This window comes from Durio zibethinus, chromosome 15 (assembly GCF_047325235.1).
Source record: "Durio zibethinus cultivar Kanyao isolate XHJ-2024 chromosome 15, ASM4732523v1, whole genome shotgun sequence".
Lineage (NCBI taxonomy): Eukaryota > Viridiplantae > Streptophyta > Magnoliopsida > Malvales > Malvaceae > Durio > Durio zibethinus.
Window position 1 is genome coordinate 17,598,744 of NC_143176.1, and position 15,955 is coordinate 17,614,698.

Genomic DNA, 15,955 nt, shown 5'->3' on the forward strand with positions numbered 1-15,955 from the left:
AGTTTCAGGTTGGATTTAGAGTTTGAGTCAAATTTAAGGTTAGGGGCTAGATTTAAGTTTATGGTTTGGTTTATGGTTTAAAATTTGGTTTAGGTTAGGTTTAGGGTATTTTTAGGGTTTTGATTTAGGGGTCTTTTAGGGTTTCCATGATTTTATGAACTTCTTTAAAAATCTCTAACATTTAGGCATATTTTCGACATAAGCAAAAAACTATGATTTTATTCTCTAATTAAGGTTTTAATGCATAAGTAATATATGACAAATACTTAATGCAAGATGCATGATATGAGCAAATAATCAAACACTGAAAATGCCATGTAGCCATTTTAACACACTTGAAAAGTGATTGAAAACTTATATTTTTATTTATCCAAACAATTTTAATACACCATACATTTTTATTTATCCAAACAAATTTAATACATCATGAACACAAAATTTCTAATTTTGTACATTTATTTAAACACCTAACAAACATTATAGGCATTAAAAATCAAATCCAAAAGCTAACACATATCAAGCACACATCAAGCAATTAAAAGAACTATTATTTATTCAAAATATAATTTTTATCAAACAATTAGAAAACTAACAAAAGACAAATCTACAATCTAACATTTGTATTCAAGAAGACTAAACAAAAATATAATCAAACCATGAAAACAAAGATAATCATAAGATCAAATCATCAAAAACACATCTAAATTATAAATCAAAGGATGTAAATCATTAAAAATGAGATGAGACTCTTGGAATAAAGAACTACATGGAGAAGAACTAAGAACTATATGGAATGGAGTTGAAAATGTATAAAAAAAGGTGAAAAACTACTTAAAAAGCTTTCTTCCACAAGAGAGATTTATTTAAAGAGCTTTTTTAATGGTAGATTTTTAGTTAATGGAAAAGAGAGTCTGTACAGACCCAAACATGTCAATTTAAAGAGCCAAACACCTTTATTAACCATTAGATTAAAATGCATCTAAGGATAGTAATTTGTTTGTCTTTTTCTTCAAACTCAGTGCCAAAGACTTATAATATAAGCCATATAATCTTTGTACTTTTAAATCTAATGGCTTTAAAAAAATTACAACACATAACTTGGCTAGTAGTGCAGCTGTTTTAGTGAAAAAAAAATAATTTTACCCATATTGGTGTTTTAAGCTTTTTTCATAAATTTACTAAAATTCTATGATCCAATATTTATTTCAATGATTTATTACACCAAATGTTATAAAATAATATTTAATTATGATCAGAAGCTTTTCGTAAAAACCAACCTCAAAAAGGATAAATTATGAAATTACCTCTAAATGGTATTTTAGTAATTTTGCCCCTTTTAAGGTGAAATTAAGATTTTTAATGCATCAAACTCATAAAATAATGTTTAAACATGATCTAAAATTTTACAAAAAATCGATCCCAAAAATGTAAAATTATGAAAATGTCTCTAAAAGTCATTTTTGTAATTTTACCCTTTTGAGGTGCGATGAGGACTTTTAAAAGTTCAAATCATTATTTTATTCCTAATAAGCCTCCGTAATCTTAGTCAATCACAAATGCCAAATATTGACCCAAGTTTGATTGAGTTTAACCAAATTTGATGAAGGGCATTTTGGTCATTTCACTCAAATTTCTTTTTTTTTTTTTAAATTTCTTTCTAAACATTATGTTTTGACAAAACTTGTCTGATACTAAACAATCTTAACTGATCTTAACTAACTTTGACTCAAAACCTCATTAAAGGTATTTTGGTCATTTTTTTCAAAACTCAAAATTGATTTTTAAGTCTTTATGACCCCAATGCCTTAGTTTGATTCTACTAAAATACCCCAAATTTGACTCTATTTGATCAAAATCAACTAATCTTAAACAAGTTTTACTAAGTTGACTTATAGATCGACCTTTAAGTTTTACTAAGTTGACTTATAGATCGACCTTTGACTATTTCTTTATTTTAGCTATTTTTTTTACATCATCCTAAAATCAACTTATTTGAAAATTTTAAAATATTAAAAAAATCCTAAAATTTTGGTCAAGACCTAGGTTTTGACTTAAAGCTTTATGATTGATTAGAATATGTCCAGATAAAATTAGGTATTTATATTTAATTTTTTTTATATTTTTATTTAGTTAAATACTACTACTAATAAAATAAAAACTATAAAAAGAAAGGGATTGAACATTGCATTATCCTTTTATCCATTATGAAATGTTGATATTTGGGGAAATTTATTGCTTAAGGATCTACTTAATAGATACTGATAAAGGTGAAAACAAATTAAGAAAATAAAAAATTGACTCAATTAGATTCATATAATTGGTTATTTGATTCAGTTTAAATTTGGATGTTAAGTGTTTTTTTTAGGTTCATTTCAGAAAATGAAAAAATAGAAAATATTCAAACCAAATTATATATTTATTAATTTTTAGGTTAATTGTATCCGTAACCCCTAAATTTTGATCTAAATTTTACTTTGGTCCCTAACTTTTAAAAAATTTTAATCAGATTCCTAATGGCCCAATGTTGTCCTATTTTGGTCCTTTTGTTCTTGAACCATATAAATTGATTGCAAATGATAGCTGGAACCACATTATGACGTCAACCAGCATTTTAAATGATAGATGGGAGATTAAAATATAATTCTCTCAAAGTTTAAAGACCAAAAATGAAAATATATCAAAATTTTATATATCATTTGTTATTAAAATGTTATTTGCATTTTTTTTGTTATAATATAATTTATTAGATAGATTTTTTTTTGTTTTAAATAGAAAATAGATATTCAAAACTTAAAATTAAGTTAAAATTTTCAAATTCCTTTTGAAATATTTAATACATTTTAAAAACAAAAAAAATTTACTAAAAATATTATTTTACTCATAAGTCATAATAAAACATATTATTTTCTATCCAAAAAATTTATTTTTTTAAAATATTAAATATCTTTTATTTTTTCTTTTTAAATATAGTTTATAAAATACATTTTATAAAAATGAAAAAATAAAAAATGTTTTAAATTATATTTTTTATTTTATATTAACATAAAGTTTTTTTTTATTTTTGAATAGATTAATAAATCTATTTTTGAAAATAGTGTAAAAATTTTTACATAATATTTTAACATAATATAGAGTTTTTATTTAATTTCTAAAACTGTTATAGAAATTTTTACTTGATTTTTAAAATGATATATAATTTTAACAAAATTTATTTGAAAATTTGAGATTAATTTTAATTTTAAAAAAATCTATTTTCTATTAAAAATATTATTTTATTGATAAATTATATCATAATAAAAATTAAAAAATATTTTAAATTATAATATTTTATAAAATATATTTGAAATATATAAAAATAATTTTTTTTCTTGAATTATTTTAATCTTTTTTCGTTATTTATTTTTTATAAAATATTTGAAAAAGGAAAATAAAATATATTTAATAATTTAAAATATACATTTTATGGATAGAAAATAGTATTTTTATTATGATTTATGAGTAAAATAATATTTTTAATAGAAAATATTTTTTTGTTTTTAAAATTATATTTAATTTTTATAATTTAGATTTAATATTTTATAAAATATATGAAGTTTATAAAGTTTTTTAGATAATTTCGTTTTTGTCTGTAAATTTTGAAAGAATTCTATTTTAATCCCTCATTTACCATGTGAGATACTAGCTGATTTCATTATGTGGTGCTAACTAATATTTGTTATCAATTTAGATAGTTTCATAAACGAAAGGATTGAAATAAAATAATTTTCAGCAGTTAAAAATCAGATTAAATTTTTTTAAAGGTTGAGACGAAAATGGAATTTGGGTCAAAGTTAAAGGAGTACAGATGCTATTAACTCTTATAATTATATATAAATTTTAAATTTTTATAAAATAAAATAATTATTTTATATATAAATCTATTTAATTATATTAAAAATTATATTAAAATGATATAAAAATTAAAAAGAAAATTTTAAAATCCAATGAATTGAACAAATAAAATTAAGTTTTATATTGAATTAATTAAAAAAAAAGTTGTGTTTGAATTCAAATTAATTTTTAAAAATTTATAATATTATATATTAACTGAAATAATCAAATTAAACTATTGTAAAATTAATTTTGAAGAAGTTGAAAATAATGAACCTACGATTGAATACCATAACACGTAGTGGTGTTATACTATTGTTAGTTGTTTTTATAAAACAATTTCCCTTTTAAGGGGTTTAATTAAGGAAAAAGTAAGATTTTTTATATGAATTTTACTTTTCGTTGATTCTTAATTTGATTCATAGAATATAATTTTTGAGAATTTTTTAATATTTCTAATAGTATAAAAAAATGTAGGGGAATAAAAAACTATCATCTCCTGTTGGTTTTTTTAGATTTTTATGAAAAAGTAAAAAATTTATCTTATTTACCCTCAATTATATTTTCAAATTATATTATCATGTTTAGTCTCTTAAAATTACAAAATAAATGTAATTTTTGTTATTTATAATTTTAACAAGTACTATTTTTTTTAATATAAAAAAAGTAATGAATGATTAAATTATATTTTCAAAAATTTAAAATTTTAATAAAAATACATTTTTAAGATAAAAAATAGTGGATGTTAAAATTTATTTTCAAAATTTTTGAATTTTAACAAAAACTTCTTTTTAAGATAAAAAACATAATCGATGTTGAAATCTTATTTTCAAAATTTTAGAATTTTAACAAAAACTATATTTTTATGATAAAAAAAGACCATAATTTTAAGATAAAAAAAAAACGTAATGGATGTTGAACTATATTTTTTTTAAAATTATAAAGTTTTAACTAAAAATTACATTTTCAAGATAAGAAATGTAATTGATGTTGATATTATATTTTTGGAATTCTAAAATTTTAACAAAAATAACTTTTTAAAGATAATAAATGTCATGAATGTTACTACTTATAACAAAATTAAAATAATACGTAAAATATCTTTACTTAATATTATTACATATAAAATTTAAAATATATTTATTTAATGTTATTACTTATAAAATTTATTCCAAGCTTCCCTTAAAAACCTTGAGGGATTTATCAATCTTTTTAATTCTCACGTTAATTTTACCATAAAAGTTGATCTGCATATTTTCTTTACATAGAGATAATTAATATAAAGAAAATAATTAAGATTATAAAATTATTTTTGTTAAAAATATAAAAAATATATTTTTAAAATTTTTTAATTTCAACAAAAATAATATATTATTTACTTATAATGTCTTATGAATATTATTTGTTATTTATGTATCTCAAATGTAATATAATAAAAAATTTTATTAAATAATTTTATATTTTTTTAAATCAAATATACAAATTTTATATTTTCTTAATCAATAAAATTTAAAATTCACATATTCTCGTTCAATAATGATTTTCTTTAAAAATCACTTTTTTCTCCGTATCCGAAAATACTCGAACAAAACGTACTCTTTTAAAATGTTTTTTAAGCAGATCCAAATCAACTCCCCCCCACTTTGCCTTGTTTTGTTAAACACTGTAAAGACAAAAGAAATTTAAAAACAAAAGTAGAAAGAAAGAGACAGGCAATGAAAAATAATAGGTCACCTCCAAACAAAAACAAACAAGTTGAGAGTAAAGTTTACTCTCCAAAGGTTGGCTCGCTGCTGAGGTTTTTGCACTGCCACCAAAAGTTGTGGTTCTAAGTTTTTAAGAGAGAGAGAGAGAGAAAAATTCCAGGTGTAAGCATCAGCATGCAGCAGCTCCAAAGCACCTACCTTTGATGCTTTTGTTCTTCGTTTCATCTTCTTCTTCAACACAAAGCTTTCTTCTTTGCTCTTTAGCTTTTGTTGTATCTTTTGATTCTCTTTCTTTTTTCTTTGATGGGTTTGAGAGAGGGAGCTTCAACTCATTACATTTTTGTTTATAACCTCAAAATAATTATCCTAAAATAATAATATTACGCCACACCCATCATTGTCTTTTGAAGCAAAGTCCACTCTTGCACTCTTTTATCCTTTTCCCTTCCCTATAATATCTTTCTCTCTCTATCTCTCTAGTAGTGAAGGTTTGGTTTCTCCATGGATTCCTATGAAGCTACGAGGATAGTTTTTTCAAGGATCCAAAACTTGGACCCTGAAAATGCTTCAAAAATTATGGGTTATCTTCTTATTCAAGACCATGGAGAGAAGGAAATGATACGTTTAGCCTTTGGACCTGAAGCTCTTATCCACTCTTTAATACTGAAAGCCAAAACCCACTTGGGACTCTCCATCTCAAACCCACCAACACCTTCCACTCCTTCTCCTTCCCCTTTTTCTTCCAGGCCGAGACCTTTATCCATCCCTTCTTCTTCTTCTTCTTCTTCAAGGCTTACCATTGCCAACACCACCTATGGCTTTGAAATTACAAACGCTTCTTCTCCATCAACTAATGCTTGGCCTCATCTTAACCATCGTCCCATCAGTCCAAGCTCAAATTCCTCTCTTTCTTATGCCAGTATTGTTAATGGAGCCAGTAAAATTGCAAAAGGCTCTGGATCTTTACCCTCAATAACTTCATGTGGGAATACCTGCAATGACAATGAATTAATTGATGACTACCAGTGCCAGGACCATCTTTCGTTTCTCAACGACTCAAAACTTGAAGATTTGTTTGACCCTCGGCTTGACTTGGCAACGAGTCCAACTGGCTACGCTGATTCTCCTTTACATAGGAAGAGTTTTTCAGTTCATGGTCTGTGTTTTGGGGCTGAAGATGTAAGTTCTGGGGTCGGATGGAAGCCTTGTTTGTACTTCGCAAGAGGGTTTTGTAAGAATGGTACTAGTTGTAGGTTTCTTCATGGTGATTGTGCCGATGCTGCTGCTCTTGTTGGTTCTCCAAGCAAGCTTAATGAGTTGGAACAGTACCAAGAGCTGCTTAGATCAAAAGCTCTTCAACAACAGCAACAACAGCTGCAGCAACAACAACAACAAAAGCTAGCTGCAGCATCTCAGTTCATGGCTGGAGCTTCTTTTCCATATGGCAATTGTGTTAATTTGCTTCTTCATCAACAAAATGACACTCATAGGTAGAATGCCTGGAGCTTATTTTTGTTAGTAACTTTTTAGCACTTTACTTCTTGCACTGTTTAAGTGCAACTTTTGGGTTGTTTGATAGTGTTTTGAGCTAATGGGTATTGTTTTCTTGACTCGTTATGGCATTGCTATTGGTCGTTGCAGATCAGCAGCGGCGGCATTAATGATGGGAGATGATCTTCTTAAGTTTGGGCGGTGTCGTCCTGAACAAAATGATTTTTCAGCGATGGGATTAGGAGCAGTTAATCCAGGCTCTAGACAGATTTATTTGACATTTCCAGCTGACAGTACTTTTAAGGAAGAAGATGTTTCAAATTATTTCAGGTAAAGTTACTTGGTCGGTCATGGTTGCTTTTGGGTCGAGTTCCTTTGTGAAATTTTGGGTTGAAGATTGTTTCCTTTTGTTTCTCCTAGCATCTATGGACCTGTGCAAGATGTGAGGATACCTTACCAGCAAAAGAGGATGTTTGGGTTTGTTACATTTGTGTATCCTGAGACAGTGAAGCTCATTTTAGCCAAAGGGAACCCTCATTTTGTTTGCGAATCTCGTGTGCTTGTTAAACCTTACAAGGAGAAGGGGAAAGTCCAAGAGAAGTAAAGGCTCTTTTTCTCATGTTATCTTTTTTGCCTACTTCCTGCAGTGATGTAATCTATCTAATCCATCAAATTTCAGGAAGCAGCAACATCACCAACAACAGTTGGAGAGAGGAGAGTACTCTGCGTGCTCAAGTCCGTCTGCCCTTGACGCCAGGGAGCCATTTGATCTCCATCTCGGTAAGTAAAACAAGGCAACAACAAAAGACTAGCCTCTGTTTAATCTCAGATTGGAGTACTTGTTGGTGAACTTTTGTTTTGATTTGAACTTATTTAGGAGCAAGAATGTTTTATAATACACAAGAGATGCTGTTGAGAAGGAAATTGGAGGAGCAGGCTGATATGCAGCAAGCCATGGAGCTTCAAGGAAGAAGGCTAATGAATTTGCAGCTGCTGGACTTCAAGAACCATCACCATTCTCAGTTAAATCATGGTTTGTCCAGTGGGTCTACCACTCCTTCACCAACTGTATCCCATACTCCGAACTATCAAGCACCCATTTTTCCAGCTGATGGCATTGATCAAGAGGTCCTAGAAGGTTAACATCTTTGGAAACAGTTATAAAATTGACTTTGGTTTGTTCACCATTTAAAAATGGCATACATTTTTGTTGCAGAGAATGGTGGTAGCCTGGTCACAGCTGTTTCCAAATTGACCGATGCTGATAAGCAACTGGAGGAAGTTAATCTAGTTTGTAATCATAAAAATGACAATGGTAATAGTAATACTACGGAGAAGGCCAACAATGAAGAAAGTGATCTCCCTGAAAGGTATAAACATAACTTTTAAATGTAGATAAAAAAAAATTAACACAATAGGAAACAGAATGTTCAGGTTCAGGCTCTATATAATTCTGCTGCTTTGTGCTAGCTTTTGATGATCTTTTGAATGGATGTTTATGCGTGTTTATTATTTGTTGGCATTATCAATAAAGGCCTTTTGTCATGTGAACAGCTTGGAGCACATTCTCCCTGATAACCTGTTTGCTTCTCCTAAGCAATCAGCTGGTGATCACCTCACTGTCTTCTCTACCTCTTCCGTAGAGGCTGACGTTAAAACCGCAAGTCCAACTACATCTTCTTCTAACATTAACCCTTCGTTGGCCAACACCTCCAGCCTCAATATGGCTTCTCTTAAATCATGTTTTCTACAAATGCCCAGGTAATGTCATCTCTTTTCACTGCCACAGCATTAAAAAAACATTGCCTTTTATTTCAAAGACAAAAGGGAAGTTAATTAGTATGATTAATTTTGCAATAAAGGTTCTCTTCTGGGCAAGGAACCAATTGCATGTAGTTGGCAGAAGTGAGCATGGGCAGCAAAGGGGAATTTGACTTTTTCTGGGTAAGAGACTATCAAGCTTTTTATGCTCACATGCATACAGCTTGTTGTTGGAATTCTGGTCAAATGTGATCATTTCATAATGCTGAACTGTTTTGTTCCATCTTTGCAGAAACATTGGGAAGCATATACAAGGAAGATTAAAAAAAAAAAAAAAGGAAAAACCATCTACATGTATCATGTATAGCCAAAAAACCATACCTATCACAACAAAGAAAAAGATCTGTGGACAACATCGCAACAAGATCGGCATCATCATCATCATCAGTACATACTACTTACAATGAATACATAATGTATAGGTAAAGGGCAGATCAGATTTATGGGAGTGGGGTCTTTCTCTTTCCGTACTGTGACCCTTCTGTTGGTGAGTGTGCTGGACCACACAGCAAAATAATAGAACAAGCAAAGGCTGGCAGTAACTCTTTTAGGTGTTATTGTAATTTTTACTCTTTCCCTTCAGTTTCTTTTTTCTTCCTACTCTTTTTTTACCCTCCTTTTTTCGAAGTGAGCTGAAAAAAGAACTATAAATAAATTAAATGAATATAGATCCATGTCACTTTGTTTACAGAAGTAGACCCCAAGAAGTTTTAAAAGTACTGTAGCCGAAGTATAACTACTATACTGGTATGAAGACTCAAAGAGGAAAAGGATTGCAGGCCTGAGTTGTGTTATTGTTCTTAATGTTATTACAGTATCTGTCAACCAATCGATTATGAAACAGGCAGAACAGGGAAAAAAAATAAAGATGAGGTAAAGAAAAGGTTGTTCTTTCATGTGATTAAAGGTTTACTTTAGGGGACTCTTTTGTCTCATTTTGTGGTTTCTTTTAGGTGGACATGAAAGGGTAAGGGGCCACACTGTCACATGGGTTCTGACAATTTATATGAATGGGATCTGGGTACAACTCACTCCTTTCACTTTCAGTCTTTTACCTTCATTCAGATTTTTTCAATTATGTGTTTATATATATATATATTATATTGTCTGATATTTGTGTTTTTTTGGGTGTTGGTGCCCTTATGTTTTGGCAGTCTTAAATCATGTTGGGTCTACATGAGCTCTTATGTTTAAATGCTTGTGCTGCCTACACTCCCAGCTCTTTTTCATATTTCTCCCCCTACCACATTAATGCAGATGTATTGTCTGTTAACTTCTTTGTAGGTGGTTGCAAAGATTAATCAGATGATCATTTAGTACTATCTATTATCTAATCACATTATTATCTATTTTTAATCTTCCTTTTCTTTTTAAATCTCCCTTAAGGTTTGGCTGATTAGTTATAATTAGCGGATAACTTGATATGAGTTCCCCTCCCCCCACAAAAAAAATTTAAGTGTATTAATCAATTGTGGAGTTATAATGTCAGTATCATTTGCCCAAATCTTCATGCAAAATAGCTGGCCAGCTTTGCCGTAAGAAGAAAACAAAAAGGCCGTGGTGTGCCTAACTTGATTATTTTTGGTTTATTAATTTAAATTATATAGTATAGATGTTTTGATGTCAAGTAAAATGTCAAAATCATTAACATTTTTGTCTACAAAGATGGAAATTAGACAGGGAGATTAGTGATTATTTTAGGTTCTGTAGAGGTGACACCCTCCCCTTTGTTTCTAAGTGAGCAGTCTCATAGTTGTCATCCTGTCTTAATCAAAAAAGAATATAGACATTTGATACGGCAAACAATTATATGTCTTCTGAAATGGTTTGGATTTTTCGTTGATTAGGATTGGAGGAGCTCTAAAGCTAGTGGCATGCATCATAATCATTGCCACTCACAGTTTATTTTGGGTTACTGTCATTGAGAAAATCTTGATGATGGATCCGTTTACTTGATTGTTTTTTTTTTTTAGAAACAGCTTCATGTATTTTGAAATTGCTTTTCCAAAAATAGCATGCTTCCAATGCTTCCTATTGTAAGGACAATGACATACAATTGAGAATATGTATAATCTCCACCAAAGATAATAACATATAAAAAAATGGGGGCAAGGCAAAATAGCAGATGTAATGTTGGGTGAGAATGGCAAAATTGGATAGAAATCTGAATATAATTTCCAAATCTGTGATTCTTGCTACAATCGCATATGGATATGCTTCGGTTGGTGTACTTTCAGCACAATAAAAATATAGATTGGTTTTTTCCTTTTTTTTTTTTTTTTCGTCTTCTTTAAAAGGATGTCGAAATTTTTAACGTAGAAGTGTTTTTAGTTGAAAAAAGTTGCATGTTCAAATCTTGAAAATAAGAAGAGCGAAATTTATGAAATGATAAATATGGCTAAAAAGATTGGTTAAGTTGATAAATTTTAAATATTTTATTTATAAAATTTAAGTTCAAATTTTATTATCAACAATTTTATTTGATGAATAATTTATAAATCTAAGATAAAATTTTTTGAGACATGCATCTGTTTTGAGTTTGAAATGAAGAGAAATCTTAACTCACAATAAACTTTTTTCACCAAAAAAATAGATATCTCCCTTTGTATAATTTAAAAAGTCAGTCAACTTAATTTTCTTTCAATTTATTAATAAATATTTTAGTACTAAGAGTTTATTTAGATAAACGGTAAAATCGACTAATAATAACAGCAGTGACATTAAAATTAATCACTGTAACAGTAAAATTAAAATAAATAATGATATATATATTTAAAGGTAAATGCAATAGTAATGGTGAAATAAAATTTAATAAAAAAAGATTATTAAAGATATTATATTAAAATTTGAATAAAATACAAAAATTTAAATTATATGATATTTATGAAATTAATAAATAATTAAAAATGATTAGATTTTATGTTAAATTATAAATTTGTTAATAAATCCAAACACATTACCATGGAGCTATTGCATTAAAAAGGTGAATAATTTCATTTAACGCAGTTTCTGTGAGATCTGAACCAGCCCTAAAGTAATTTGTAAGTGTTAAATTTTATCTTATAAAAGCGGATTATCTTAATTTTTAAATTTTTGAATTTTGAGATTTCAATGAGAGTGAATTTATGAAAATAAGAGATTTACTGTCAGTCTAATCTTCCTTTATTTTTTAATTATTATTATTATTTTTATCATTTAAGAGAGACAAATCTTACATTAAAGGAAAAAAAATATTAAAATTCGAATCCATGTCTTCTTTAATTATATGATATTAGATTATGTAGCAGGAGATAATCTTCTTTTGTTTTATAAATTTCATCCAACATTTGAATTTGTAGCCTCCAAAATAGAGTTTTAACTTTTAAACTCTAATTTCGAGGTATCCCATGGGGACCCCACCTTCACTAACGTAGTGTTAAGGGTTTTCACATGTAAAAAAAAAATTGATTTGTTGACAAAATATTAAAGATTTAGTCCCTAACAATATGATCGATTAAATAGTATAAACCTGAGATTAATGGGCTAAATAAGGATGTTGGGTGATTAGGCTCAAGCCTCTAATCATATTAGGTTAATGTTTTCAAATTTTTTATGAAAAAAATCACAATTTAAAGATAAAAAATATTATAAACGTTAAAATTTAAATATTAAATTTATTAAATATTTATAACATAAATAAAAGTAATCCCTTAACTTTCAATTTTTTGTATAAATCAGCAAAGTAATTAAAAATGAGTGATGGATAAATTTGGTAAAATGTTTAGGAATGTGTTGGTTTTTGGGGAATCAAGAAAGGGTAGGAAGCTTCTGGAATGGGAGAAAGCTTTCTAAGCAAAAAAACATTTGTTGTCTTTCTTCCACGGGTGATTTTCATCTAAACGCAACCCATTAAACCCACAAATGCTATGGTGTTCCATCCACCAAATCATGCTGATTATGATAATGATGCCGATGTTGATGACCATAGCCATTATTCTCTCCATATTTCCATCAACATCTGACTTCAAAACTGCCCAAAAAGTCGTGGAAGAAGAAGACAATATCTTAGAAGCAGAAGAACATGCAATGGCCTTGACAGGTGCCCGAGTCGACGAAGAAGATGAAGAAAAAGACATGCAAGGGAAATCAGGAAGAGGAGGGAAATTACCATAGAAAGTTGAAGAATCGTTAACATCAAGAAAGTCATTTTGCAGCTCATGGTCAAGCCAGATCTCTCTTTCTTCAGTACTCATCACTCCTTCCTTCTTAACAGCATCAAACCTTGAAGGGTTTGCTTAAAAATATGCAACTTGAAATGTTACCCAAAAAACCACAAAACCCAACACAGTTTAGAAAGCGAAGAATAAAAAAGGAACTTCAGATTTCTTGACTTGGTGGAAGTTGGGTTCTTCAAATTAGTGTTTGACAGTAAAGAGGAAAAGGAAAACTTCAATTGGCAGATGGAAAACAGACTTGGCCGATCGATGACTAGAAATGGTGGTGGCGCACGGCAAACTGGTGACATGCGACGATAACGGCAAACAGCGGCGAAACTTACCGATCTGAAGTTGGTTTGTTTTACTGGCTTCTTTTGGTTTCAGGTAAGTTTTCTTTGATTTTTAAATCTTGCGTTTTGTTTTACGGTGCAGGTTCAGATGTCGAGGATGCGTGTAGGAAAGTACGAACTCGGAAGAACCTTGGGTGAGGGGAGTTTTGCAAAGGCTAAGTTCGCTAAGAAAGTTGAGACCTGCGAGTGTGTGGCCATTAAAATACTGGACCGTTACCAAGTTCTCCGAATAGTCGAACAAGTAAAAACGTCCCCTTGAGTCTTCTCCATGCATGTAAACAACATTAAAAGAAACCAAAAAGTGGGACCACCACTGACACCAATGTTTAACGTGGGTTCCACTGCTCAAGCGTCGGGATTAATCGAATTTGGGTTATGATTAAATTTTGTTGTAAAATGAAAGTCTTTGGTTAATTTGTTTTGACCATTTAATAAACTATTCAAGCATTAACATTTTTGCATTTCTTTAATGGTGATTTTATTAGGGCAGATAAAAAGAGAAATATCAACTATGAAGCTTATCAAGCATCCCAATGTTATTAAGATATTTGAGGTAAATAAACTAATCCTTGGATTATGGTGTATTGTTTATTCAGTTAAGTATCCCTGGATTATGGTGTATTGTTTATCAAGTATCCCAATGTTATTCAGCTGATAATAATATTTAATTGAAATTTCTGTGCTTCGAATGCATTATGCATAGGTTATGGCAAGCAAGACAAAGATTTATATCATGATCAAGTTTGTCGATGGAGGCGAGCTTTTCTACAAAATTGTACGGAACTGTTGTTAATTTACTTGAGGATATTTATAGTTTAATGAACATTTTGTTTTTTAAATTTATAACCACTCATGGAGTTTTTGTTTGAATGTATAATAAAACAGTAGTAGGTGGTTTATTGTCTATGGTACCAAAAATCTTTTATATTTGTTATAGGCCAAACGCGGGAGACTCGAAGGGTATGAGGCTAGAAGCTATTTCCATCAGCTTATTAATGCTGTTGATTACTGCCATAGTAGAGGCGTTTAGCATAGAGATTTAAAGGTTTGAAGGTTCTCTTTATTAACTGATTAATGAGTTGTTTCAAAGTTTTTGACTTTGAAAATTGGAGAAGTTTCTTCAATGTGGGTTCTACCTCCTAATTCGTATGTAATCATCCATATTCCTTTTTGCAACCTGAAAATCTTCTTCTAGACTCCTATAGTGTTCTTAAAATTTCAAATTTTTGGATTGGGTGCTTTTTCACAACTAGTTCAGGTAATTATGTACTTTTCTTTTTCGGGTATTAAGTGCTGGATTGAGTGCTGGATTGTATGTACTTGATTGAGTACTTTATCACATTTTATTCCCATTTGATTTTTCATTAGTCTTTGCCCCCTATTTTTTTTGTTTGGGGTCCCAAGTAAAAGGGGATCTAATTTTTATGATTGAATTCTTTACGCATGATTTATTGGCTTATCTGATTTGCTTTAAAAGTATTGATATTTATTCACTCTTTGCTGAAATTAAATTTGGTATTCTTTTTTCTCTTTTTCAAACTTCAAGTTGGGATTTTTTGCTATGATTTATTGACAGATTTGCCCTTTCATGCATGTATGATTTCTGGTATTATATAAAAACCGCCACCGTAATTTTGCCTTATACAGCTATCCTAGTTGTAACTACTTAATCGTTGTTAAATTTTGTTATTAATTGTTGCTCTTATTTAAAATTTTGGATTTCTGTTTCATTTTAGTTGCATTCTTTAAGAAAAATATGGGCACTTTTGTAGGGTTACAGTAAAGTGGATTTAGAATTGTTAATGGAAAAAACGATGAAATGAAAATTATGTTAAAACCCTCACTGTCATCAAGCGTTTATACATATGATACAATCTGGTTGTTTGGTTCAATCTTTTTTGTGTTTATCTTTATATTACAGTCCCCTTGAAAAACTAAATTCATTTGGTTTTCAGTGGTTCCTCTTTCCTGTATAATTTGGATGTGATCTAAACAGAGTTCTAGAGTCAAAATGCTTGGTGATCCTTTTCATACCTCTGTTCAAATATATTTTTGAAGGCAGTTTTTAGATGTGATTTTTCAATTTTGTTTTGAATTAATCTTTGGGATTTAATTGGCTTTGAAGGGAGCAAAGGAAAGGAATTGGAGGGAAGGTGGAAGGGGGGCTGGGGCCAGAAATTAGGTTAATATGGTTGATGTATTATTTGTGGTAGTAAGTTTTTTAAAGTGAGATTTTCGGCATGATGCCCTTTTTTTTTTTTTTTTTTTTCATTTTTTAGATGTGTGGGGACGGATATTGTAGATAGAGATCAAAATAAGAAGTTTGTGCTGAATTGGATGAAAAAGAAAACCAGAAGTCAGGGTTAGATTACAAACAACAGTCAAAAACAGAACTTCGAGGTTGGATGCTCTATGACGAGAAAGGATAGAGCTTCAACAACGAGGGTTCAAGATCAACAACAGAATAGTCAAGATGAACAACAACTGAATAGGAGCATACCACGCAGCATAAACAAATTCT

General features: G+C 29.5%; 1 protein-coding gene and 1 long non-coding RNA gene across 5 annotated transcripts; both read left to right on the forward strand.

The window, feature by feature from the left end:
* Positions 1 to 5,584: 5,584 nt before the first annotated feature.
* Positions 5,585 to 10,928, forward strand: LOC111301161 (zinc finger CCCH domain-containing protein 46-like). Of its 4 annotated transcripts, XR_016328240.1 has the most exons (11): positions 5,585 to 7,066; positions 7,218 to 7,397; positions 7,488 to 7,667; positions 7,747 to 7,847; positions 7,945 to 8,205; positions 8,284 to 8,437; positions 8,622 to 8,828; positions 8,930 to 9,011; positions 9,121 to 9,761; positions 9,842 to 9,909; positions 10,736 to 10,928. XR_016328240.1 is itself a non-coding variant. In XM_022896633.2 (9 exons), exons 1-8 carry the CDS (start codon positions 6,078 to 6,080, stop codon positions 8,961 to 8,963), a joined length of 2,106 nt encoding a protein of 701 aa, XP_022752368.1. In that variant the 5' UTR covers positions 5,585 to 6,077; the 3' UTR covers positions 8,964 to 9,011; positions 9,121 to 10,083. The 4 variants fall into 4 exon arrangements, 1 of the variants encoding a protein (XP_022752368.1); XR_016328239.1 differs by having other exon boundaries at positions 9,121 to 9,909; XR_016328238.1 differs by lacking the exon at positions 10,736 to 10,928 and having other exon boundaries at positions 9,842 to 9,915.
* A 1,733-nt stretch (positions 10,929 to 12,661) lies between these two features.
* Positions 12,662 to 15,324, forward strand: LOC149514725 (uncharacterized). Its single transcript, XR_016327974.1, has 4 exons — positions 12,662 to 13,434; positions 13,517 to 13,987; positions 14,138 to 14,209; positions 14,372 to 15,324. It is a non-coding gene; the product is annotated as an uncharacterized LOC149514725 (long non-coding RNA).
* The last annotated feature ends 631 nt before the right edge of the window (positions 15,325 to 15,955 follow it).